Source organism: Muntiacus reevesi, chromosome 1 (assembly GCF_963930625.1).
Source record: "Muntiacus reevesi chromosome 1, mMunRee1.1, whole genome shotgun sequence".
Taxonomy (NCBI): Eukaryota; Metazoa; Chordata; class Mammalia; order Artiodactyla; family Cervidae; genus Muntiacus; species Muntiacus reevesi.
Window position 1 is genome coordinate 224,444,390 of NC_089249.1, and position 25,523 is coordinate 224,469,912.

A 25,523-nucleotide genomic window follows, 5' to 3' on the forward strand; every position below is an offset into this window, starting at 1 on the left:
TTTGTGACAAATTTAGTCCTTTCGTGTGAATCTTCTCAGCGTCTCTGCACTGATTGGATTCAGGTGTAGCTTATGTCAGTAGCATTTAACCTCAAAAGAATGAGCCATGTGATTGGGTTGTTGTAAATTATGGAGCATTTTGCCTTTTCTTGTTTAAATGTAACTGTTGACTCTGCTGCCCATGCAGACTCTGCTCCACTGCATCTGCCTCTAAACGAGTAGTTTGGTCTTAAAGACATCTTGGAAAATTGCGGTACATGCCCTCGCTTCTTTCCCTTCTTTATGTGACCCTTCCTAAACTGTTTTATTCCCCATTATCCTTTGAGTCATCTCCCACATGTTATGATTTGCACACCTGCAGTTATAAAATTATTTTGGGGTGTCATTATATCATGTTGTTCACCAACTTTCCAGCATTTATGAATACAATAATGATTCCTTGTAAATCAAAATAATTTACAGGTTACAGAGAATCTGTTCCTACGAATAAGAATTGAATGATGAATTTCTTTAGTGTCCTCCCATTTGAACATGGGTCCTTAAAAAGAAACCGGTAACAACATATTTCTTTGTATTTGTGAAAACTGAGCTCACAGAGCAGAACTGAATTAAAGTGTAAGTTCAACCTTCTGGACATTTGTTTTTAAGACATGTAAACAAACTTAAGTCAACTAAGAAATAAGTAACATCTCTTTTGGATTCAATAGATGTAATTGCCTTAGTACTAATCTTGCTCCTGAGTGAGAGAATCCTAAGCATGGACTGCAGGTGCGGTGTATGCACCTGGGCACAGGGTCCCTGTCCCTGAGTGGGTGTGTCCCTGAGTGGGTGTGTCCCTGAGTGGGCGTGTCCCTGAGTGGGCGTGTCCATGAGCGGGCGTGTCCCTGAGTGGGCGTGTCCATTTTAAGTTGAAACTCAGTGCTGGCGCACTTTCTGCTCTGTTGGTAACCTTTCTGGAGGGAAGTCCATGAGCTTCTTTGAGCCTGAGCCTCACCAAGGAAGTGGAATGGTGGCCAAGAATTATTATGCTGAAAAGGTTGTGGTGATGGAAAAAATGTTTAGGAGTGAAGATAAAATTATATATATTTAGTGTGTTACCAGGTGTAGTCAATCACATAACAGTAAAAGAAAATGCCTTAATGACCAATTCGGAAATACTTTTTTGTGTGTGAATTACTTGGGATAAATTTAGCTCCTGTGGTAACTTAGGTACTCTACTTATGAATCTGGATTGCTGTTGTGTCTGTGGAGAGGAGGGGTAAAAGTTTAAGATGAATATGTCCAGCACCGCTCACTCACACAGCCTCTCTTGATTGCTTCCTCCCTACCTCCTTTACTTCCTGCCAGGTCTTTATGGTTGACTCTCTGCCCTCTTCCACCACACTGTAAGATCCTTGAAGGGCTAGAGTCTAGGAAGGTGGTTGGTAAATGTGTACAGTCCCTACTTTCAGAAGCAGAGTATTAGGGAGATTCTGAATCTTCTAAATATGTTGAAGATTTTGTTTTCAGATCCTGTATAGAAAACAGAAACATAAGAAATTGGTAACTTATTTTGCTGACCATGTTCTCAGCCTTCCATTGCAGTTAGTAGCACATGTATGATTTTGTTTCTAAAAGTGTCTGTGGACATTCTCAAGGGGATAGGAATCATAAGATTGTTGGTCATGAGGCTACCCTTGCCATGTAGCCACCTTCAAGATTTCTGCATTTAGTCTGCAGAGGGCCCAGGAGCTGCATCTGTCCAATGGCTAGAGATGTAGCTTTAGAAGGCTGATTTTGAGAATAGAAATAAAACTGACTAGAAGACCTACTTGTTTTCATTGAGAAGTGTTTCTCCTCAACTCAAAAATGAATTAAATCCTAAAATAATCAAGGAGGTGCACAGTGTCGACTTTTATCACCCATTAAGCCATATTACCTTTAAGTGGTTTATATTTGAGAGAAATGGCTAATTTAAAGCCAAATGAACTAATTTTATAGCAGTAAATATATATAAAGTACTTTCGTATGCACTGGTTTATAAGGCAACATTTAGCTTGGTTTTTTGATAAGTAATAGCTCATTAGAAAATGAAAACTGTTATTAACTGCTTTTTTATTCAGAATTTTTTTAAGCCATGCAAAATAGTATCATGTAATTGGTTTTTCAGATTATAATATGTGAGTAAATTATTCATTTCTTATAATGAAATCCTCATTTGACAAATTTTGGCTTTTATAATACAGTTGCTATTGGTGAACAGATATATTCATTTTACATGAAAAAAGTTCTCATTCATCAAACATTTAAAAAATGTATGTAACGTTTCCTTCACTAAATTATTAAAAATAAGTTTCATTTCACAAACAAGGACTTTGTTATAATGAGACCATGCTATAAATCTAATTTTGTAATATTCTGAGTCTGTAATTAAGAGTGAATTCTGCTGGTAAATGTTGGGAAGAGGCAAAGAAGAAAGTTATAATACATTGCCTATTTACAAATTAACCATTACCTGCCAAAAGCACATCAGACCCACATAGCGGACATCCGCTAATCCAGTGGTTAGCCGTTCCGGGCTCTAATGCACACTGTTTTACACGTTAACGGTTTTGAAGTTCCAGGCCAAAGCTGACCTTTCACATGTGCTCCGTTCACAGTAGGAATCTCCACTCACTGCTTCCTGTCAGAATGGATTATGGTGACATAGCCCAGGGCTCACTTTGGCTGCAATTAAGTTTTTGATCAGAATTATTTCGTTCACAAACAATCACATTTGTTAAAATGTTACATCTGCCCTGAAAACCACTGGCAGCCTCTCAGTTTATCAGTGTGATGTGAGTGTAATTCTTCATTTGTTTTTCATAAAATGGCAAGCCATCTTATGTATGTTTTTTTTTTTTTTTCTTTTGCTGGTTTCTGCCTTTCATTTCATTGGGTTTGGAAGGAAACTGTGTCTTGAAATTAGTATGAATCTGCTCGTAGACTTTGGGAATTTGAACGGTTTTGGTGCAGAACAAAATTATCCAGTTGAGCCAAGACTCAAATATTATTTCCAAAGATTGTTACTGGTGGTTCTCTTCCTCACATGAGGAAACGTTTTAGCTCTGTGAGTGTAGGGTTCGAGGTTTTGATTCTGGTCTGCAGTTCCTGGAGTGTTCATGCCTATGATGTCGCTGCCTTTTAGTGTTGATCGCCATGAATGTTTTGAGGTCCATCACTACTGCCGTAGATGCTGGATGCCAGAGTGAAATCAGCGGTGGCTGTCTGCCTTGCCTCTCGTGGTTCTTTGACTAGCTTTTAAAAGTTGCTTTCTCACCAAGAAATGGCAGTGGAGAGATACAGAAGTAGGTTTTTTCCTGAACTGACCATTTTATGTCTATAGTAGGGTGTGGGTATCAGTGGGATTTTTGAATTTTATAGCTGATTTTCATTCTCTGTTGAGTGTTTGTCACGCTCTGTGAACCTCCCACTTTGGAGAAGACTGTTTGCATGGTAGTTTTGTGTGTTGGGTGGGGTACTTTGGGAGCACATTGGATTAGAATTTGACTTAGAATGGAAATTAACCTTTGACTCACTTCTGTGTGAGGGTAGAGGCAGAAAAGTGGTGCTGAGTGGAGGTACTGTGGGGTGGAGGGGGAAGGAATAGGAGGCTGTGAACTCAAGGATATTTAAATGCTGTCCGAAATTCAAACATTTTGTTTGGAAGTTTTAATTACTTTTATACACACACACACACACACATACACATACATATACATATACATATATTTAGAGTGCTTTTAAAGGAACATATTACCAACTTTTAAAAATTGGAAAACCCAAACTATTTCCCATTTGTTTTGCTGTAAACAAAGTCATTTCTTACTAACTCATAAAGTTACAAGTGGCAAGAGAAAGGTGTTGCAAGGAAAAAAAAAATCTATTTAGCTTTAATTTTTTAAATTTTAAAAATAGAACCTACCTATACTTGTTATAATAATTTGACCTTTATTTTCTCTTTTGTCAGATTTGTGAGCAGATTTTTCTTAAATTCATTATTATGTTTTTAGTCTTTCAAAAAAGTCGTATTTGGAATATACCTGATCATATTTTCTGCTTAACGGAAATATATTGGAAGAAAATACTCAATAGTATTGAATTTTGAGAGAAAACACCAGCCTTGAACTTTCTAAAATAGGCATGTATGTGTCTTTTCATTGTCATTAATCAGTATGGCCCTGCCTTCTTAGAAACTGGTACACAATAAGAAGACGGCCAGATGATTTTCTTATATTCAGGTTTTGGTTTTTGTTTCTTCTTCTTCTTCTTTTTTTTGTTGAGATTCTGAAATTTTTAGAACCTTATATCCGTAACCTGTTAATGCCTAAATATGTGAGGGTCATCTTCTGGGTCATAGGAAACTTTCTCATTTTTGAAAGGAGTTTTACCCACATCTGAGGCAGTCAGGAGAAAGAGTGATGCAGAGTGCCCCAGTCTGCCAAAACAGAGACTACTTAAATCCTGTGCACCATCTACCATGTGTCAGCACAACCTCTCGGCCTGAAACTTTCGATGCATCTAAGGAAGGAAACAGAAACTGATAAATCGGAAAACAAACACGCACAGGAAGGTTCAAAATTCTCTGTGAAAGGCTGAGACAGGTATTTGTGACTTGGTGTCTGCTCTCACAGTGTATGAAGCTGAAAGATAAATCCAACACTTAACTACCTTAAAGTTTTACTGGAGCTTGTAGAAACACTTCTGCGGTCCCAAATAGGTCATTTATGCCAGACAGAGAACCCTAGCTTCTTTTTTTTTTTTTTTCTGAACCCTAGCTTCTTTCGTGACTACCATGAAGAAACAAACTCTCACTTCCTAAACAAGATGGTTGCTGGCCTAGGAAAACCCCAGTCTCTGCAATGAGAAGAATCTTTTCTATGTTTTGTTAATCATCAGGGAACACAGCACTTACCTCCTTACGCTGGTTGCCAGGTCACAAAGTGGGAGGAGCCCTGCCGTCACCGGTCCACCCTCTTCCTCCTGCATGAGGAATCCAAGCTGAGAGGGAGGAATAACTATTCAAGGTGGGAGTGTACATTTTCCTTTCTGGGTCTTTCTGTATCACAGGACTTTTCAGGCACTTTCCCATAACATACTACGTGAGTCCAGATAAGATTTAAAGTTAAAGCAGCACACCTTTTTTTTGTAAAGAAAATGAATTCAGGCTAAAAATTGTAAGGCATGCTTTTCTGAGCCTTGGGGATTCAGGCTCTGGCAACTCTGACCCTGTTGGTCTCATGGAGGATGGCTCTTGGAGTCAGAACCACCCCCAGTTTATTTCTGGTCTCATGCGCACCCCCCATATTTACAGATCAACATATATATTTTTTGTTTTACTGTAACTCTAGATTTGCAACTGACCATAATTCTCAAGATTTCCATGAAGAATACAACTCAGACCACCAGGATAGGCATGGCCCCAGGTTTTCACTGGGTGCTTGAAGAAGATTAGGCAAACCAAGAGGGTAATGAAGACTCTAACTTCATTATGAAACTCTACCAATATTATAATTTTGAAAACCTAAGATGCAGATCATTTCAGAGCAGTACTCTGTTTTCTAAGCACTAAAAACAAAAACAGAGAGAGCTCTTTTGTATCCTGACTCCTGGACCTCTCTACCCCTCAATGAGTAGTCCTCTCCTGGGCAGATTGGGACGTGTGTGAAAGTTGGGTAGTGGGAATTTTCCTGGTGGCCCAGTGGCTTGTGCTCTCACAGCCGAGGGGCTTTGGGAAACTAAGATCTCACAAGTCATACGGTATGGCCAAAAAAAAAAAGAAGAAGGTTGGGTGGTGTGCCCACAGTCACATGTGTGGCTGGGAGAAATATTTGAGGGTAAGACCTTAGGTCCCAGAGAAGTCTGCTCTGGGGATTGATCCTTCCACAGGGCACACTGCCTTCATGTGGGAGGATTTGATGACAGTGCCCCTGACGTTTCCAGATCGCTGGATGGAGTGTCTGTTCCAACACGTGCAGTTGTCATGGTTTTAACACTGCAGATGGTGAATACCTGAACTAATCAGTAGCTTTAACAAATGCTCAGCTAAAGAAAAATTGGTTATACAAGCTAATGCTTTCACTGGACTTTGGGGAAAAAGGGGGTTAAAAAAAAGACTTCTCATTTGTTGCATAAACGTCCAATTATACAGTTCCTCAATTTTGCCTCCTCCGAAACTTCACAATGTGTATTGGTAAAGCATTCGAAGAATCTTTTCAATATCTTGTAATAACCTTTAGTGGAAAAGAATCTGGAAAAGAATATATATGGGCACACACACACGCACACACACATATATATGCACAACTGAATCACTTTGTTGTATAGCTGAAACAAATCTACCTCAATTTAAAAAAATGTTCAGAAGACTGCTTAGAAAGATATATTTGTATATGTGTCTCTGTTCTACACGATTGGACCATTTACGTGAAATAGTTTTTATAAAAGAAAATTATTCATTCTATGTGGAATTATCCATTTTATAAATGAAGAGCTTCTAAAAATAAGAAGACCATGGAGCCACATGGAAAATGAGTAGGATGTTTGAATGTTATAAGATGGTTCAGGATCCACAATAAAAGAATACTATCATGACAGTGATTGTGGGAAAAAGGACACGAGGAAAAAAAAGAAAACAAAATATATAGTAATTTCTTCTTTTTTAAAACCTTCTATAATACTTTATTTTTCTCTTATAATTTTTAGAATAAAAATTACAGGAAACTTGGTTTTGCTATCATTAGCATTTAGGTAAAAGTGAGAAATGGAAAGAATATAATCTGATGTTAGCGATTGGTCCTAAACACACACGAAGCGTTCAGAGTTGGGCATTCTAGTGTTGCAGACCCAGCTTCACTTTTTGTTAGGTGGCTGCCTCCTCTTGCGACCTCAGTTCTCTTCTCTGTGAAATAGGAAGGGCCAGTCTGTTTGTGGAGTTGTGTAAATGTCTGGCCTGGAGTGTTGGTTTTTTTAAGTGCCCTTTGGGCTTTTCCCTTCCCTTCTTGATCCAGATTGGAACAGTGAGCATCAGTGGTATCTCAGCCCCTGAGATACATTGGGATTCCTAGTCAATGAGAAGTAATTATGTTCAGAGGGTGCTGTTTAATCAGAAAGGAGTCTATTCAGATGTATTCAAGTAACTGATAAAACAATTTATGGTTAATGCTGAAATAATCAGAGAGTAATCAGAGATAAACTGTTCCTTGTGTCTACTAAGTACTGCAGCTATTATTATTATTTTAAAGTTTATTTTTTGGAAGTATAATTGTTTATAGTGTTGTGTCTATTTTTCATGTACAGCACAGTGACTCAGTTATACATATATATGCTTTCTTTTTCATAAATACTCCATTATAGTTTGTCACAGGATATTGAATGTAGTTCCCTAGGCTATACAGTAGGACCTTGTTGTTTATCCACTCTCCATACAATAGTTTGCATCTATTTAGTTTGCATAATCCCAAACTCCCAATCCATCCCTCCCCCACCCTCTTCCTCCTTGACAAGCACAGGTCTGTTCTCTATGACTGTGACTCTCTGTTCTTTAGATAAGTTCATATTTTATTTTTTTCATGGAAAAACTTTATTTTAAATATGGCAGCATTTGTGTCATATTTTAGATTTCACATATAAGTAATATTATATTTATTTTTCTCTTTCTTCACTTAGTATGATAAACTCTAGGTCTATCCATATTGCTGCAAATGGCATTATTTAATTCTTTTTTATGGCTGAGTAGTATTCCATTGCATGCTGCTGATATTATAATTAGCTAATATTTTTTTTTTTGAACTTCATTTTGTGTGTGTGTGAACTTCACTTTTTGTGTATGTGATTGGTACACATCATCTCCCTGTATCCAGATGGGGGAATCTCAGCCTAGGCAGGACATGTAGCTTGCTCAAGGTCTGGGTCTAGAGTACAGGTTTTGAATTCTTGGATTGATATTCTTTCCATCTCATTGTATGCTTCTGTTACAGTAGATGTGTTTTTAAAATGTTCATTTCCTCTGCAAAACAGTTTTAAAATGTAAATGAGTTAACCACACTTTATCTGTTTCCCTGTTGATGGACATTTGTTTTTTCTGATGTTCGTTAACTACAGTGAGTTTTGTTAACAGGCATCCTTTTATTTCCTTGTGGACAGGTGTGAGAGTATCCTTAAGATATAGATCTAAAAATGAAATTGCTGGGACAACCTTCTGGTATACAGATTAATAAAACATTAAGGTTCAGGATTGTGTGAAGGACAGGACTTGGAGACATTCACATAGAAGCCCAATGACAAGGCTGTTTGTCATTAAAGAACCCCACCCATACACGAAGCCAGTGAAATCTGTGGTGACCTAAGCCCTTAAGACCTCAGAGCAGTAGGAGCTGATTTTGAAGTGGCTCTGGAAATCTGGGGAAGGTGTGCATAAGGTGCCAAGATGGAGCACAAGTCCAAGATGGGGCTTCAGTCCGCCTACTGAGTACTTCAGGGCAGAAGAGATCCACTTTTAACTGAAATTTACTGTTGAGAGCATTAACTTGGAGTGTCATCCATCCATGATACTAGAGATGTGTAACTTGCTACCTTACATGTTTATAAATGTGCAAAGGTTAGGTTTAAACTCGTTATTTTATAAATGTCTGTTGCCTAAAAACGATATTCCAAAAGGATATTTTCTCTTTAATTTCTCAAATCAGAAAGCTCCAGATTGTGATGGAAATGTAACTACTTGCTGCCTCCTTTCCTCTGCAGATCTGTGTGGGAGAGACTGAAAAATGGTGTTAGGCAGTCGGTTGGCTTCTGCACATCACTTGAAGTAGATGTAGTGTGGACTTCAGTGGGGCTGGGGTTGGGATACAGATGCTGAGTGTCTGCTAGTGCTGTCTCATCCAGCTGGCTTTAAGTAATCTCATTGCTTTCAGTGGAAGAATCCTATTTTACTCTGGTCTTCATGGGCAAAGATAATTATATATATTTGCCTGGGTAAGCAAATCGATCAACTTGTAATAAAGTGTATCAGACCATTTCTTTGGCAGGACCAACCAGAACAGTTTGTGAAGCAGAGCTGTTTCCAATGGAGCATGGAAAGCTTTGAAAATTCTCAGTAATAGCAGAAAGCAATATTTGAAACCACCCTTAAACAATTGTTTGTTTTCCTCTTTCCTAACCAAGTTTATAAAAATTTGGTCAGACAGGCGTTTTGTTTTGATTTAAAATATTTTCAGTGAATTGTTATCTGCTGAATGCACATGTGTTCCTGCACTTTTTCTTTCATGACTGAAATTTAAACCCTTCCCTGAAGTCCCCCTGAAAACCTTCCTCTGCCCAGTAAGGTTTGTGTATGGGAGGAGGGTGAAGGGATTGGGACCCTGGAGAAACCTTGCTATTTGAAATCTGCCTGTGCAGTTGTGTACCAGAAATGGCTGTGGTTAGTGCCGTAAGGGCTCTTTGTCTTTCTCCTCTACCAAGATTCCTCACTCCCGAAAGACGTTGGTTAATGTGGGCATTTCACTTTGGTTAATCAGATCATGAGTGCCTGTGAGCATGGCAAGAGGCATGATTGAAGCATTTATACAAAGTTGGCTCATAGTAAGCCGCATAATTTGTTTTAAAGAATTACCTCTTCAGTGACATTATATATATTGGGAAAAAAAAAGCCCAAAGATTGTGGTTTATAACACCACACCTGGTCCACATTGTACTGGATGAATCCATATTTGCTTCGCTGTAAATGATTTTGCGGGTGGAATTCCTGGATTGTTTTGTGTCTTGTAAGCCCTTGACATTGTACCGGTACCTGTGTGCGCACAAACCTCCTGACATGGGAAAGGCCAGCTCAGCCTCCACTGAAATGCAGGTTGGCTGCATTTATTCTGCATGTTCTTAGAATGAGGAAATGATATGACAATAAACAGAAATGCCCTTGCTGAAGAGAGAAGGGAAGCTGGTGTTTATCTGGTCAGGTGGTTTAGATTAGCCATGATGCGGCTCTGTATTATGTTACTTTAAATCATTGTGTCCCAACAGGACATAAATTATGAAGATTGTTACAGTATGTTTCATCCTATGTAAGATCAACAAATTGGAATAATTTTTTTATAGGAAAATCACAGTGCTTTTTGGCAAGACTATTGAAGCCTTTAATTTGACTGGAGTATTTCTCAAATATTATTGCCTAATATATAAAGTATGATTTGCATAAGGTATGAAATAATAAACTTTTAAAAACAAAAGGGAAGAAATTCTCTTTAGCAGTTGCATCAAATGGCAAAGCGCTCTCACTCCATCAGGATCCGTATGCTTTCTTTGTCCTCGTGTCTTAAAGCCAGTTTGCGGTCCTTTCCTCTGATGCGATTGTGAGTGGGATCGTGAGCGCAGGTCTTGGTGCAGAGATGAAGCTTTGCTGTGTGCTGTCTGCCCGCCAGCCCTCACCTGCACAGAGAAGGCAGCTGCTCTGGGGTGGAACTGTATGGGAGCCTGCTCTAAGGTGGAGAAAAATTTTCCCATTTACATATGTCCAGGAAAACAAACCCTTTTTTTCCTCCTTTCAGAACTTTGTGAATTAGTTAAAAAAAAAAAAAAAGGCAAAAAACAACCCAAACCCCAAAACTGTACTTGATCAACAACTAAAGTTAAGGTAATTTATGTAAGAATATTACAAAAAGAATTCATTTAAGTAAGCATTTATTCTTTTAAATAATTCTTCTCTTCATTACTGGTTTTCTGAGTTATTCACCTTATTTATGAATTTTAAACACAGGGATAGTTTTTCATTTGTATTCGGGATGCATCTAAATTTATTTGGCTACACAGAACAAATTTTCTAGATTAAAAAAAAATAGCATGAAATTACTTGGTGTGGGATTTAAGCAAATTGGAGCTGTTCCAGTGTCCCACAGTAGTACATTTTCTACATGTTCTTGTCAGACCTCCTTACACTTAGAGTGAACTTAAGAAGTAGTAGAGCCTCTGGTTTACAGAGACTGGGAGAGGTGAGACAGATTCAGGATTTGCTCAAGGCCATAGAATGAGAGAGAGCTGGGGTTAGAACTTTGTGGAATATGATGACACCTGCCCCCAATGCCCCCCCCGCCGCCCACCCCCGGCTCCCCAGCAGACCTTGTGATCTTTTGATACCAAAAATAGGGTAAGTGCTAAGTTTTTTCTACTCTTTGAAGTAGAAAAAACTTTTTTTTCTTTTTTTTTTCTTTTAATTCTTTAGTAATACTGTTTAGAACATAAAACCAAAAAAGTCCCTAGTTTCATCAATAAGGGTAGGAATAGAGCTCTCCTTAAGCCTCATCATAACAGATTGAGGATAAACTCGGAATATACTTGTGGTTTGCTTCAGCTCAGTGTCTGAAGACTGACAAGTTCATGGACCTTTCCAAGTTCATAACCTGTGTGTGCACTTTGAAACAAATAAATACAGACGACTTATGGGATGGTTTCTATCTGCACCGGGCTTCTTCAGGATTGGCATCGTCTTCTGAGATGTGGGTCTGGCACACTGTTTTCTCCCAGTGATTCATTGCAGCCGTCTATCACTGGGTGTCCTCTGTGGAATGATCAGGATGTCTGATGGGGCTTGAATAGTTGGGTGATATATTTTTCCTACAGAAAATATTGGCAAGTGTTGCTGAGACTGTACTTAAAAACTCTTACCAGGAGACTTGATTCTGTTTAAAAATAGTGAAAGAAAGGATAAGTATGAATTCACTGATGCTGTACAGACCTTTTTATACCATCAGATATTTTCTGATGTGAAGTGGAATGAGACTGTTTTACAAAATGTATACTGCTTGTAGAAAATATATTTACTGTACCATTAAGCCAAATTAGATACTACTTTGTTTCTTTAAAATACTTTTTGAGTGCCCCCACCCCCAGATGGTGGGGGATCGGGTTTTCTTTTTGCCCTGAGCCCTTATTTTCTTCCTCCACCCTTTTGGTTGTTGTTACTGGATCTTGACTTGCAGATTAATTTAGCACATCCAGTTTGGGCAGAAAGAAACCTTTTTGCCTTTTCTCTCTTTCTCTTTTTAAAATTAAGTACATACATATATATATATATATATATAATAAGGCAAGGCAGTTTCCCATCAGATATAAACTGGAATTATATTGTGTAAGTACTAGTTGCATCTATTAAAAGGAAACAGTTGATTATAAAGAAGAAAAGATAGGGAATAAACTGCTATTTTGCATATTAAACCATTTTAAAAAATGTATTTGGCCAGATACTCCCCATATATGGTTTGGATGCATGACATTGAAGCCTAGGGATATTTTTTCTATATAAATTTGAATTTTTATAAATTTTATGATGATCACAGTATAAAGGAGTGTAAATTGTAATTCTTAAAGGATTGCTAAAACAAAACAAAAAACTTTGGTAGTCCTTGCCATACTCGCCCTTTGTAAGACTCCTGAGAGCTAACAAATATGGATTATCAGCAGATTAGGGAAGAAAACCTCCAAAAGAACTTTTCTGAGGCAACTGATTGGCAGTAATGAATAGCAGCAGTGAACAGCAAGGCATCAGAAGTTATTTTGACGTTGGTGAGCTTGATGTCAATGGCTTCTCGGGTGATTTTGAAACCATTATTTCTGTCTGCTTTAGGGGGAAAGGATGGATAGAAAACTCGTGAAAAGTACTGATTCCAGGAGAGCAAAACTAACGGATTGTGAGAAATTCTAGAGGGAACTAATCAGACTGAGCTGTTGGTCTGCCCAGTAGTAGCTACTGATGACATGGGGACATATAATTTAAATATACGTGCAGAGGAATTCGGAAATGGTGTCTTTTCAGGGGAAAGGTATTCTCGGTGAGCGATCGTCTTGGTCAGAATGTCTTTTTGGCACAGAGAGCTGTGTGAAGCCTAACTATTGTACTTAGAGAACGTTCACTGAAAACAGAACAGAAATGAAGGGCTCTTAGGTAAAATTGTGTGTACAGGTGTTTATGTTGCTTTTCTCTACTGCCTTGAGAAGAGTGGATTCATGCTAGTAGACCTCTGTCAAACAGTCATCTCCCTAGCCTGGGAATTCAGGAGGTGTTTACTAATGTAATTATAAATCCTAATTCTGCAAAGAAAACTATTTTGTACCTTGTGTTTTCATTTAACGGTATGTATTGACTGATATTATGTAATTAGCTAAAAGAGCTGCCTTATTTTTTCCAAATGGCTGCTTAAGATATGATTATTGCAAAAAAAAAAAAAAGGTGACTGAGGAACTTATTTTTAAGGCCCTAAAAATATTATGGCTCTGTGAGTACAGTTTTCGAAAGTAATATTTAGAAGTATGTGCTATCTCAAATGGTGTACTTATTACCAACAGCTGAAAGGGCACTAATTCAGCCTAGGGCACAGCAGAGCGCCTGCTCATTCAGTAGCTTGTGGACATTGTCTTAAGAGCTTGCGGAAGCCAGTTTAATTTCAGAGTTCGATATTCTTGGCCTGGGTTATTGGAGATGTTGGGCTCTGCAGTGGCTCATGTGAAAGACAGGTAGACTAGAGGCCCCGTGTTGTGGGGGTCGTCTGCCCCAGACACTCACACGCTGGACTAGGGGATGGTCCTCAGGTAAGGCCTTTTGTTTGGCTTCTCGGGGAGATGTGAGCCACCTGCTTGGCTAAGATGCTTACTGACAGATTGCCAGTTCCACTGGAAATCTTCTTTTGAGGGTACCCACGTAGAGAAACAGTTTTAAATATGTTGCTGGTTTTCTCAGCCTTGCAAAGGTGAATTTCTTTAGCCTTTCTATTGTTCTTCTACTGAGTTTGAAAAGAAATTCTTCCCTTCCAGAGTGTAGACACTATAATGTTGAAGTGTTGGTGATGATAATAATTAATAGTAGCATTAACTGAGCACCTAGTAGAATGCCTGTCATACTGTAAAGTCTGCTACATGAGTTATCACCTTTTTACATACGGGGAAACTGAGGCTCATTTCACATGTTAAGTAATTTCTCTGAGGTCAAATAGCTAGTGAACAAAAGAGCTAGACTTGAACCTAGGTCTCTGACCCTGAAGTCTCTGCTGTTGACCACTGTGTCAACATACCAGTGACAGTTTGGAGAAAAAAAACATGATCAAATACATCTTTGGTTGGATCTGCTCCGCACATTTCTTGTGTTGTTAATTGAGAATATTCTTCCGTTGCCTGCAGATTAAGATCTGATGTTCTCTTTGCAGCAGCTAGAATAGTTGCCCATGTTTTTTAGAGAAAGTCATTGTGAGACATGAAGTCATATTCTAGGGCAAAGAAAGCCTTTCCTTGGTGTACCAAGCAATGTTTATGTGATTGATCAGTCATCAACACCAAGAGAAGGTCCTGTCCTGTGACATGTGCGTGCTTGGCAATGATCTTGCTCTGCATTTTGCTTAATAATTTTCATTATTTTTAATTAAAGTTGAAGAAGTGCAGACTCCAGCTGAAATTAAGGTAGGTTGTGTTGCCGGAATCTGGTAATTACTTTAATTGATCACAAGATAGTTTCCTTGATCACCAATTAGACTAAATTGCCGATCATGTTTCAAGACGTGAAGAAATGCCCAAACTGATTTATGTAATAGTGTTTTCATTTCTAATCAGACATAAATATCGTTTCCTTTCATAGCAATTGTATTTTATATTAAAAAAAGGGTTATAGGCCTACAAACATGAAGGTGATTCATAAACAATAGAGTTCTAATTCATTGAATTAGTAAAGGAAGTATTTAGAGGCTTAATGGAGATTGTACTGGGGAAATTACTTTGGAGTTGCTGGTGCTCATTTTCTTAGTGGGAGATGTGTTCTTTTTTAGTGTGTAATTAAAATAGTCTATAATCAAAATATAAAAGGCAGCTGACTTAAAGAACATATCAAAGAGAATTGCTCTGAGTAATGACAGATTCATATTGGAAATATGTGCTAGAAGTTAAGTCTTAGAACTTTAATAAATCATAGATGTTATTTGGACTAAAGCTGTGTTTTAAATTCAGGGTGCTGTTAAACATTTCACAGATCAATACAGGATTTTGTTTCGGTTTTGTGCATCTGATAGTCTTTCATATTTTCATGGAGTAAACTGAAACAAAAGGAACTTTAAGAAAAATTAAGGTTCCCAAAGAATACTTGATTTGGGGGTTCATGGAAAAATCTTTTAATTGCTGATGGTTTGGAGATTTCCAAATGACAAACTTCATTGGCCCGATTTACTGTGATTGTAATGCTTACATTCCTTAAAATGGCAGAGTGACTTAAAAAGTCATACTTCATCATGCATTCATGGACTTGTTCATAAAACGTTTGTAATTTGCAATAGAGGAAAGACTGAAACCATTATCAGCCATTATATGCTATTTGTTGGACATATGTTTGTTTGAAATGGCCGTGGCTCAACAGAATATGGCTCATAGACAAACTATGCTGTAAATTGGCACTAAAAACCCACCTAAACAGGTAGGCATATGTTAAGAAGTTAATGTGAGCCAAAATATTTTAATATGAACCAGGTTACATACATTGCAGGATCCCAGTTCCCTTTACAGTGAGACCTTCATTTGCATGGTTTCCTCATTTTTTCCCTAGCCAGCTTTAAAAATAGGTCATATATATATTGGTTCAAAAGTTAAAAGGTACCAAAGAGTATAGTAAGCCTCTTCCTCTTCCTATTTCTGATTCTCAACCATCCAGTTCTCCCTCTGCCCAACCCCCATCACTCACTGTTACCAGATCCTTATGTATATCATTCCAGATATATTAATTCACGTGGTTTCTTTTCTTTTCTTTTTATACAACTTATAGACTATTGTTATCCATGTTTTTCTTATTTAGTAATATATCTTGGAGGTATTTCTAGTCAGAGGATAAATAGTTTTCTCCTTCTTCTTAATGGCTGCATAGTATTCCAGTGAATAAATGTACCATAAAATATAGTTTAATCAGTTCTTTATTGATGGACACTTGGCTCTTTCAAGCCTGTCACTGTTAAAGACTGTGCTGCAGTGACCATCCTTGTAATTTATGTATGGGTATGTCTGCAGGAAAAATTCCTAGAAATGGAATTGCTTGGCTGAAAGGCATAGTCATATCTTCCTAAGGGCACAGGCATTTTTAATTTTGATCTTGTCGTGTTCTCTTCCATAGTGATTATTATATTAATTTATTTTCACCAAAAATATATGGAAGTGCCTTTTCTCCTGTACCTTCACTAACAGAATATTGTCAAACGTCTTGATCTTTGCCAAACAATAGATTTAACTTAGTTCCCACACCCTGACTTGTTGAGATAAAATTGACAAATAACTTAGTTTTAGTTTGTACTTCTATATATGAGATTAAGCAATTTTTATGTTAAAAACTATTTGATTTCTTTTCTATTAGCTATTATGTTCTTAACCATTAAAAAAAAATTGCATGTTTGGTCTTTTTCTTATTTGTCAGATCTCTTTACATGCTGAGGAAATGTGTAATGTAAATAAAGTTTGTTGTTTGTTTTTTAATTTGTTGATTTTTATCATCATACAGAAAAATGTTTAATGTAGTAAGTTTTATCTTTTTTTTAAGTAGTGGTTTAAAGTTTTCTGCATGTAGAATTTATACATTTCTTCTTAAGTTTTACTCCTAGATAATTTTTGGTGCCATTTTAGGTGGGAACTTTTCTTACAGTATATTTTCTAATTCATTATTTTTATAAGAAGACTATTGACTTTTGTAGGGGTGGGGGGCTTGTTTATTTTCTACTTCAATGGGAATTCTTCCAGTGTTTCCTTGTTAAGAAAGATGTTGCCTTTTGAACTGAGAATATATTCTCTCATTTAAAGAGGAGCCCATATGTTTTTACTTCATTAAGAGTTTTCATGCATAAAAATATTGAATTCATCAAATATCTTTTTAGAATTTATAGAAGTCAAATATAATTTTTCTCTTTTGATTTATTAATATGATAAATTATATGAACAAGTCTCCAGTATTGAACTATCCTTGCATTCTTGGAGTAAATCTTATTTGCTCATGCTGTTTTGTTCCTGTATACTCAAAGTTTTATTTATTAGGATTTCAATTAATATGGAATCTACAGTTTCATTATTATGTACTGTCTATATGAGAATTTGGAGACAGTGTTATTATAGTTTAGGGAAGTAGTTTGGAAATATCCTTCTTTTTCTTTGCTCTGAAATAGTTTAATCAGTATTAAGAGTTAACTGTTCCATATAGGTTTGGTGGAATTCCTCTGTGAAATGATTGGGAAGTGTTACTTTTGCGTGTCACTCTTAGGCACATTTCTCTTTTACACTTATTTAATTATTTAATTTTTTTCTCTTCTGGAGTCAGTTTTGATCATTTTTATCTCTCAGAGAGCTATCTTATTTATGTTTTAAAGTTTATTTGTATCAACTTTGTTTAAAAATCATTTTTTGTATGTTTTAAAATTTTTCTTGTAATTGTAGTTACTTCCCCATTCTCATCCCTTTATCATAGGTTTTTTTTTTTACCATACAGTTTTAGTACATATTACTTTTTAGTTCTAGTGCTTATGTTTTACACCTTTAAATATGCATATATCTTTAGCATTTGATATTTCAGCTTTTAAAGATTTTTTTAAACTTTCATTTACCTTCCCTATTTCTATTTCCCTCAGCTCTTTAAAGTATTTGTTTATTTATTTGGCTCTGTTGGGTCTTAGCTGTGGCATGCGGGGTCTTTCGTTGTGGTGCACGGGCTCCAGGGTGTATGGACTTGGTGCTCCATGACATGTGGGGTCTTAGTTCCCAGACCAGGGGTTGAGTCAGTGTCCCCTGCATTGCAAGGCAGATTCTTAACCACTGGACCACCAGGGAATTCCTCTTACTCTTTGAATAGTTTGTAACAGTTATATTTTATTCTGTAAGTGTAAACCCCAACAGTTGTTTTAAATGTCTTTCTAGAGCTGAGTGAATTTATTACTCATTGCCAGTACTTCTGGTATAATTTCTCCATTAATCTTTTAGTTACATATATTTCATCCTTTAATAAAAATTGCCTCAAGAAGGGTGAATGGAAATTATTCCCGAAGTTACTGCATTTAAAAAACGTATGTCCTCTGCATTAATTTCAAACAACGGTTTAGCTGGGTATAAAATTCTTCACACTTTGATTTCCTAAAGTCGTTACAGGCATTGCTCCTCTGGCGTGTATGCTGAATGTTGATATGTGGAAGTTTAAAGTCAGTAAGATTCTTTTCATCATTATAGGTGAATTGCTCTTTTTGACTGGATGCCAAGAGGATTTTTTAAATCGTCTTCATAGTTCATTAACTTTACTAGAATGTATGGAAATGGATGAATTCATAGTCTATAGATTTAAATCTTTTCTTTCTGGAAGTTTTTCTTGAATTAAATCTCCAGGGTTTTTTTTCTTTCTTTCTTCCTTTTTTTTTTTTTTTAAAGTTCTTTTATTGACAATAATTATCTGTAAGTTAAATGTACTTCATTTTCTGTACTTACTATTTTCTAGTTCTTATAAGCTCATGTTGATTTCTACTTCATCTGTCCATTTTCTCAGTCCTGTTCTCTAAACTTCTTATTAGTTGCTGGTGTCTATTCTGCCTTGGGCTGTAAGCAACTTTCTTGGGTGGAATGGTTTTAGAAAGCCTGTGCATATAGCTAGCTCAAGGCCTTTAGATTCCAACTGGCATCCTGGTAACAAGTAGCTAGGGCTATAAAAATAAATCTTTGAAAGAAAGGACAGATGCTTTTCACGATTTGCCAAGTTTGCTGTTTAGTCATATTCCTGCTTTATTATTTTCCGGAGAATCAGAATCCCCTTCTGAGGTTCTGCTTTTTCCCTCTCCTGGCATACTCATCTAACTTCCTTGCAGAAATTCTTTTACTTTAATTTGAATGTGTACTGTAATAGATGTTTTTAATTTGTAGATTTAAAAATCTACAAAGGAGGATTATTTGGTTCTGTTATAAGGAAGAAAGATTATGGAATTATCTTTTTGCTCCCAGAGTAGATTGAATATTCTTTTCCTAAGGAAGAATTAGGAGTAAATCCTGTGTAAATAGTTTATTAGGTTTTGTGATGTTTTATTGAATGTAAATATTAGGTGACAGTTGAAGGGAAATATGCAAAAGCAAGGAAAATACAAGTTTGGAGGATCTTTGGATGTGCTTTCTTTTCTTTTAAGCATTGTATGTAGATAGGGTTGATGCTTTTTATTTGATCAGTGTAACTTTAATGATATGGCTGTTCTCTTATAAGTCATATTTTTGATGGAATAGATTTTGCTACTATGCTGATAGCATGCTGGGTGGTCAAAGATTTAAGGATTTACATTTCGTACCATGTTCAGATCAGACACTCATTCAGTCCATTTGACTCTTGGGCAATGTTAAAGTATTCTAAGCATCACTTTGGACCTTTTTGGATAGCTTGGTTCAAAGAAGTTGTGGCCACAGGGCTTAAAAACTTGGACAGTGACCCACTGTGCCCACCTGATTTCTTGTTATTCACTTGTTTTCTCCAATCAGTGTGCCTCAGAATGTTATCCCACAGTGTATTATTTGTCTGATATATGTGTGTCAGTTTCTATTTAAGGCCAATGGGAAAAGGAGAGGCCCATTCTTCCTAGAGACAGCAACTAGAATCTTAGATTCTCAAGACCACGGGAGGGCTTTTTACTTGTCGTTATGTTTTGTAAGGTTTGTGGTATGCAGTTTGGCCAGAAGCTGTAGTGGTAGCATTGTGTGTGTTAGTAATCTCTTACTCTGTGCCAGGTGCTGTGCTGAGTGCTTTTATATCCCCATCTCTTTTTTAAAGAATTAAATTACGTGAGCTTTTTATTATTATCCCCATTTTACTGATAAGACAATTGAGGCTCAGAGTTAAATCACATGACAGTTGAGTAATAGAATTGGGATTTGAGTCCCTGGCTCCCTGGCTCAAAAATCCATGTCCTTAATGTCTGTATTACTGTCTCTCAGGGGTGGTGATGTGATTGTAAATCTTCTAAAGCTAAATGAGAATAAGGCATTAGAAGCAAACAGAGTTAAAATTCTCATAATAATTTAGTACAGGTTTACTCTGTTTGAATAGTTAAAACAAACTTACTCATTCGACTTGTCCCTTCCCCTCACATATTCTAGAGAATCAGATTGAAATAAGAAGGGGTGGGAGAGTTAATATTGTTTTCCCACTGATAATTCCATGCATGGTTAAGTGGATTTTTCTTGAACTTCCTTCCTTTTCCTAGTAGGGAAAACCTTCAGGCTTTAAGTGTCAAAATGGAAATCTTTATCCTGAATGAACTCGATTGTGAGATAAGAACCATTATGAATGACAGAACTGTTTGAAAATGACATCTTCCATATTTCTGTTAACTTGGAAATGTGCTCTTATGTCATTTGGTGATTCAAAAAACATAGCCCAACTAACATCAGATTGGTTTTTCTGGATAGGGGTAAAGAAGTTAAATATTTATATGGCTGTAATGGGTACTGCCCTGTGAATTCCACTGTAACTTTATAATTAATGTGCCATTACCTTAGAGTCTTACCAAGTATTTCTGCCTTCTGGACACGAAAGAGACAAACTCTTCTATTGTTTGCAATTACCCTCATAAAAATTTGAAAGCAAGCAAAAAAAAAAATGTTTTTCTTTCCTCTTAGGACAAGTTTGCCTTCTGCTTAACAAAATTAGGTTTGCGCTTTCCCAGTGGTATGAAGTCAGTAGCCTGCAGGTCCCCACTCAGGCCTGTGGCTGGCTCTGCAGCCGTCTGCCCCAAGCGGAGTGTTTTCTCCTCGAAATGGCAGTGCTGGGCAGTAGCGGGAGGATCCCAAGCGGGCAAGCCCATCTTTTCTGTTCCACTCTGGGTGTCAGTGAAAACAGTCTCTCATCCCTTTCCGTCCTGCCTGGGGGATGGGATGGTGGTTCACTTCTACCAGAGCTTTCGCTTAAGACACACTCTCACATTTTCCCATAGTCTTTGTGGTCAATACCTTAGCAACCCAGTCACTAAAAACAAAAGGAGCAGTGCTGCAGGAAAAGCGACTGCTAAGATTTGGGGCCGGGTAGTGAGAGCCAGGACACTGAGTTGAAGGGAAATTATTCCCTGTTTTATAGAGTCTCGTCCTGAGGACAATTAAACAGTCCAGACAGGTCACTGGGTGAGACCAATTTCCCGGTTTGTTTATTTGAGCCTGAGTGTTTTTCACCATACAGCAGCAGGTCACAGTCCTGCTACACTGCTACCCCACCTCTGGGGAGAGCAGTCCCTTTTATTATTGATTCTCCAGGCTTTCCTAACCATGTCTTTGTCGGGTTGCTCTGGGGTCCCTCTCAGGTCCAGGGCACGGGCAGTGTCAGTCATCACTTTTGACTTTGTCTTATGCAGGCCTTTGGCTTTATGTCCCGAGTTGCCCTACAAGCAGAGAAGATGAATCATCACCCGGAATGGTTCAATGTGTACAACAAGGTAACTGAATTGCCTTATTTTGGGATCACCTTAATTTTGGAGTTAAGAAACTTCTTTCTTCCTTTCTTGCTTGTCATCCTATGCAGCTAAGTGTCATTGTGCTTAGGAAAATACTCTCTTATTCTTTCTCTCAGAATCCCTGTGTATTATTGCAGATTAGTAACAAATTTCACATCTACTCAAAAGAACAGTCACTGAGCTCCTTATTTTCATGCTTGTCTTCTACTGAAACTATGGAAAGCAGGCCAAATTAGACTCCTGCATTAAGCTTCAATATCAGTCCTGCAGATAACATTTTTTAAACTCTCTTAAGGTAAATTATTGAAAGAAGTGGTAGCAAATCAGAAAGATATGGGTTTTTCTTATCTCATTGAAATCAATTTGTTCAAGTAAATTCTCTATTCTCAGTGGGAACTGACCTTCTTAACAGCAGGGGGCACAGTGAGAAGAATCAGGCTTGCCCCCAAAATGTCCTTACCTTCATGGTCATGCCATGTGGAATTTCTTATCATCTACATTTCTGTGAGGTTCTCTTGTCTCTTGAAAGTCCTCTTTGAAAAATTAACATTTCATATTTTTATGATTTACTGCAATAATGCAGAGGATGCAGGCACCAGCATAAGCTTTTATTTCCTAGTTGCCTCTCTTCACCCATAATTTTGCTTTTGCTTATTAATTGGTTTGTCAAGAGGCAACAGTCTGTTCCTCCACTGCCCTCCCCAACTTCTCTAATTTGGAAATGGGCTTTTTTAAAAACATGGTTGCTAAGGTATTACATTTGATAGCTTAGTTTTTCTCAGTGACCTGAAAAGAGTGTAATTAAAGTAATGGGAGTTAAAATGGAACCTCAGCCTCTCTCTCTCTCTCTCTCTCTTTTTTTCCCCCAAGAGTCAAGATTTGAGACCCTGGCAGCTCATTTGCCCCTCTTATGAGAGAACCTTTTTATCCCTGGGTGGCTGCTGAGCTCAGCCCGGAGTTTACTGGGTTTTGGAAATGCATTGCTTATTCATAATGTAGTATTTTCTAAATCATTTAATCTCCCCAATTCTCAAAGATAAATATTGAGTAATAGATTGATTTCTGAACCACCAAAGGAGAGTACCATGAATTGCAGCTCAGTGTTTTAAAAACTGTTTCTTTTTTTCTTAGGTCCAGATAACACTCACATCGCATGACTGTGGGGGACTGACCAAAAGAGATGTGAAACTGGCCAAGTTTATTGAAAAAGCAGCTGCTTCTCTGTGACTCCTTCTAAAATGCATGTAGAATCTTACATACACATCTAGCTGCAATGGACTTTGAAGGCAATTTATATGAATAAATTAAGTTATAAATTTAGTTCACCTTTTGAACTATCCTATTTTGTAAAATCAGTGCTTAAATAAAAATGATTTAAACTTGAGGCTGAGGTGTTTTTCATTATATCTAATCACATATATAAGGTAAATCAACCCAGGTAATTCTATTAATATAAAAAAGACAAGTAACATTCTTAGAGATTAGAAATGGATATGCAGGAGCATTCTCATATCCGCAGGATTCTCATATGGGCGAGCATTTTATATCCCAGAAATTCAAGTGATTATGGTGACTTTACAAATGCATTGTATTGGAAAGCACTTGTAAGGTAGAAAAAAGAATGATGACTCTGTAGTAAAGGGTTTAACTGTATGTAAGGATTCTCATGACACTAATTGATTTGGAGTTTACCTATTGTTGCTACTTAAGTCGTTAATGAAGTTACAGAGATTACATAACTTGGTTGAGCTGTCTGTGTTTTACCCTTCCTTTTCAGATAGGGAGAAAGGAGAAGGCAAGTGTCTTGTTCATGGCTTCCAGCAAGGTGAGGCAATAAAAGGATTCACTGTCATAGTGACCAACTTGCCACGTCATTAGCTAACATAATGAGGGAAGAGGAACCAAGGGTCATTTTTTCCCCATCGTTTGCATGTTGTAACCCCTGACCTGAGAGTCTGTAGCCCCTGAGCTTGAAGCTACTGGGGTATTATCCAGTTACAGGCTCTATTTATTCCATGTGTCACTGATGAGAGTAAAATGGAATATAAAGTAAGCTATTGCTTAAAAATTGCAGTAACTATTCTTTGAATGAACTCAGGAATGTAGTTATTAATGAGATTAAAATGTAGATTGAAACAATGTGTACGTATTCATCCAAAGAACATGCCTTATAGTAGTAGGATTTAACAAGGATCATCTTTATATTCTGCCTCACATCAGAGGCCAGAAAAATCACTTTATGTTACAAGCTAAGCTTCACCCCTGACCCCCGACAGCCCTCACCCCTAATCTGAGAAGCCATATGGGAACATGACAAGGAGGCTGAGCTCTCTGAAGTCAATTTTTGGCTGGTTCTGTTGGCCTAGGAGAGGCAGATATGTTCATTTTGCTCTTAGGTTTGGAGTGTACATGGGCGGGGGACATGGAAGTGGAAGAGCCACTCAGGCCCTGTGGCTGCTGGGAGATCCAGAGCCTGGATCTTGTACGTACTTGAAAATTTTAAGAGTAAAAGGCAAAGTCATATGTTTTTATAAACTATTTCCTGCACTGTAGATTTGGGAGCTTTTGTACATTTTATTACCAAAGATTTCTAGATCAGTGCATCTAATTTCTTTGCATAAATTTTTATGCATGAAAAAATTTAAATGTATTTTAAAATAAAAAGTCCATTCAAACCTTATGTACTGATCACCCTGATTTAACAGTTACCAAGATCTTGCCAGTTACTTCATATAGTCTCCCGTTTCCTTTTTCTTTGCTTAAGTATTTAAAAGCAAATCCCAGATAGCATGTCATTTTATCCCTACATCCTCTAGTAAACATCCCCAAAATATGGTCATTTTTAAATAGAAACCAAAATGCACTTATCACACCTAAAAAAATAAAACCATAATTTCTTGGTATCACCTAATACCTGGGCAAAATCAAATTGTCCTGAAGGTCAAGAATGTCTTTGGATAGTAATTTTGTCCTAATCAGGATCCACATGATGTCTCCCATCACATCTGGTTGTTGTGTCTCTTTAAGCTTTCGTCTAGAGCTAGGAAGCCCCCTGCCCTTAGTTCCCTCTATGTCACTGACCTCCTGTAAGACTTGGATCCTCTAGAATATTCAATCTTCTGGATTTGTTTATTTGCTCCCTTGTGGTGTCATTTAACTTGTTTCGCTCTTCCTTGAATGGAAGCCTTTCACCATATTTTGAATGTAAGTCTGAGAGGCTAAACTATTAACCTATATAGTGCATAAACTATAACTGCTATGGTCAGGACCTGAGAATGTAGCTAGTAATTGGCGTCTATGTGAGGGTTTGACATAAGGTCCATGTTAAGCGATGTCATATCTGTTGGAACTCATGAACTTTAGAAAATCAAAGTCTCATATCACAAGTCTATGAAAATACTCCCTGGGGTAAATTCCAACAGAACAAATCGCCAGATTTGCTCAAAGTAACTGATATTTCAACTTATAGGAGACATTGTCAAAGTTGGAGGCCCCCAAGTTTTCTTCTGTTCCAAATCTTTGTGATGACAGTGGTTTCTCTGATATGTCAAGCTTTGGTTTCCCTCAGTTTTTTTTTTTTAATGATCACTGGAGTAAAGGGGGGGTTAAATAGACATGACCTATGACCCTTTACATGACCTCCATAGATAATAAATTAGGGCTAGGACGGTTGACGGTGTTCTTTTCTAAAATGAAGTTAGTGAAAGCTTTAAAAATTGTGATTACTGACATTGATAGGATTTAGGAAGTCTTTAGATAAATAGGATAAGCATGATTCTTTATGTTTTTGCTTGAGCCAAAAAAGCATAGCACATATGTTTTTTATGGACACATTCCTAACTTCCATCAGTGTACTGAAGTATTAGACTACTAATGTGGAGCAGTTTGTATAATTTCTAATCCAGTGTTCAAAAATATACTAGTTGAACTCAGTAACTTTCAGTGCTATAAAGTTTCCTGCAAAACAGCAGGAACTGTAATAGGGTTTGGATATAATATGTGAGCTTTGTGCTTCAATTCCAGTTCCGTGGAATTAGGAATGACTTGGCGAGA

At 37.3% G+C, this 25,523-nt stretch overlaps 1 protein-coding gene across 3 annotated transcripts in view; it reads left to right on the forward strand.

The window, feature by feature from the left end:
* The window catches only part of PCBD2 (pterin-4 alpha-carbinolamine dehydratase 2), a 47,851-nt gene extending 24,997 nt beyond the window's left edge, over positions 1-22,854 (forward strand). For all 3 annotated transcript variants that reach the window (XM_065918579.1, XM_065918581.1, XM_065918580.1), the window contains 2 exons: positions 21,372-21,452; positions 22,602-22,854. In XM_065918579.1, the coding sequence (XP_065774651.1) occupies positions 21,372-21,452; positions 22,602-22,697 (177 nt within the window). In that variant the 3' untranslated portion in view covers positions 22,698-22,854. The remainder of the gene's footprint in view (positions 1-21,371; positions 21,453-22,601) is intronic.
* The last annotated feature ends 2,669 nt before the right edge of the window (positions 22,855-25,523 follow it).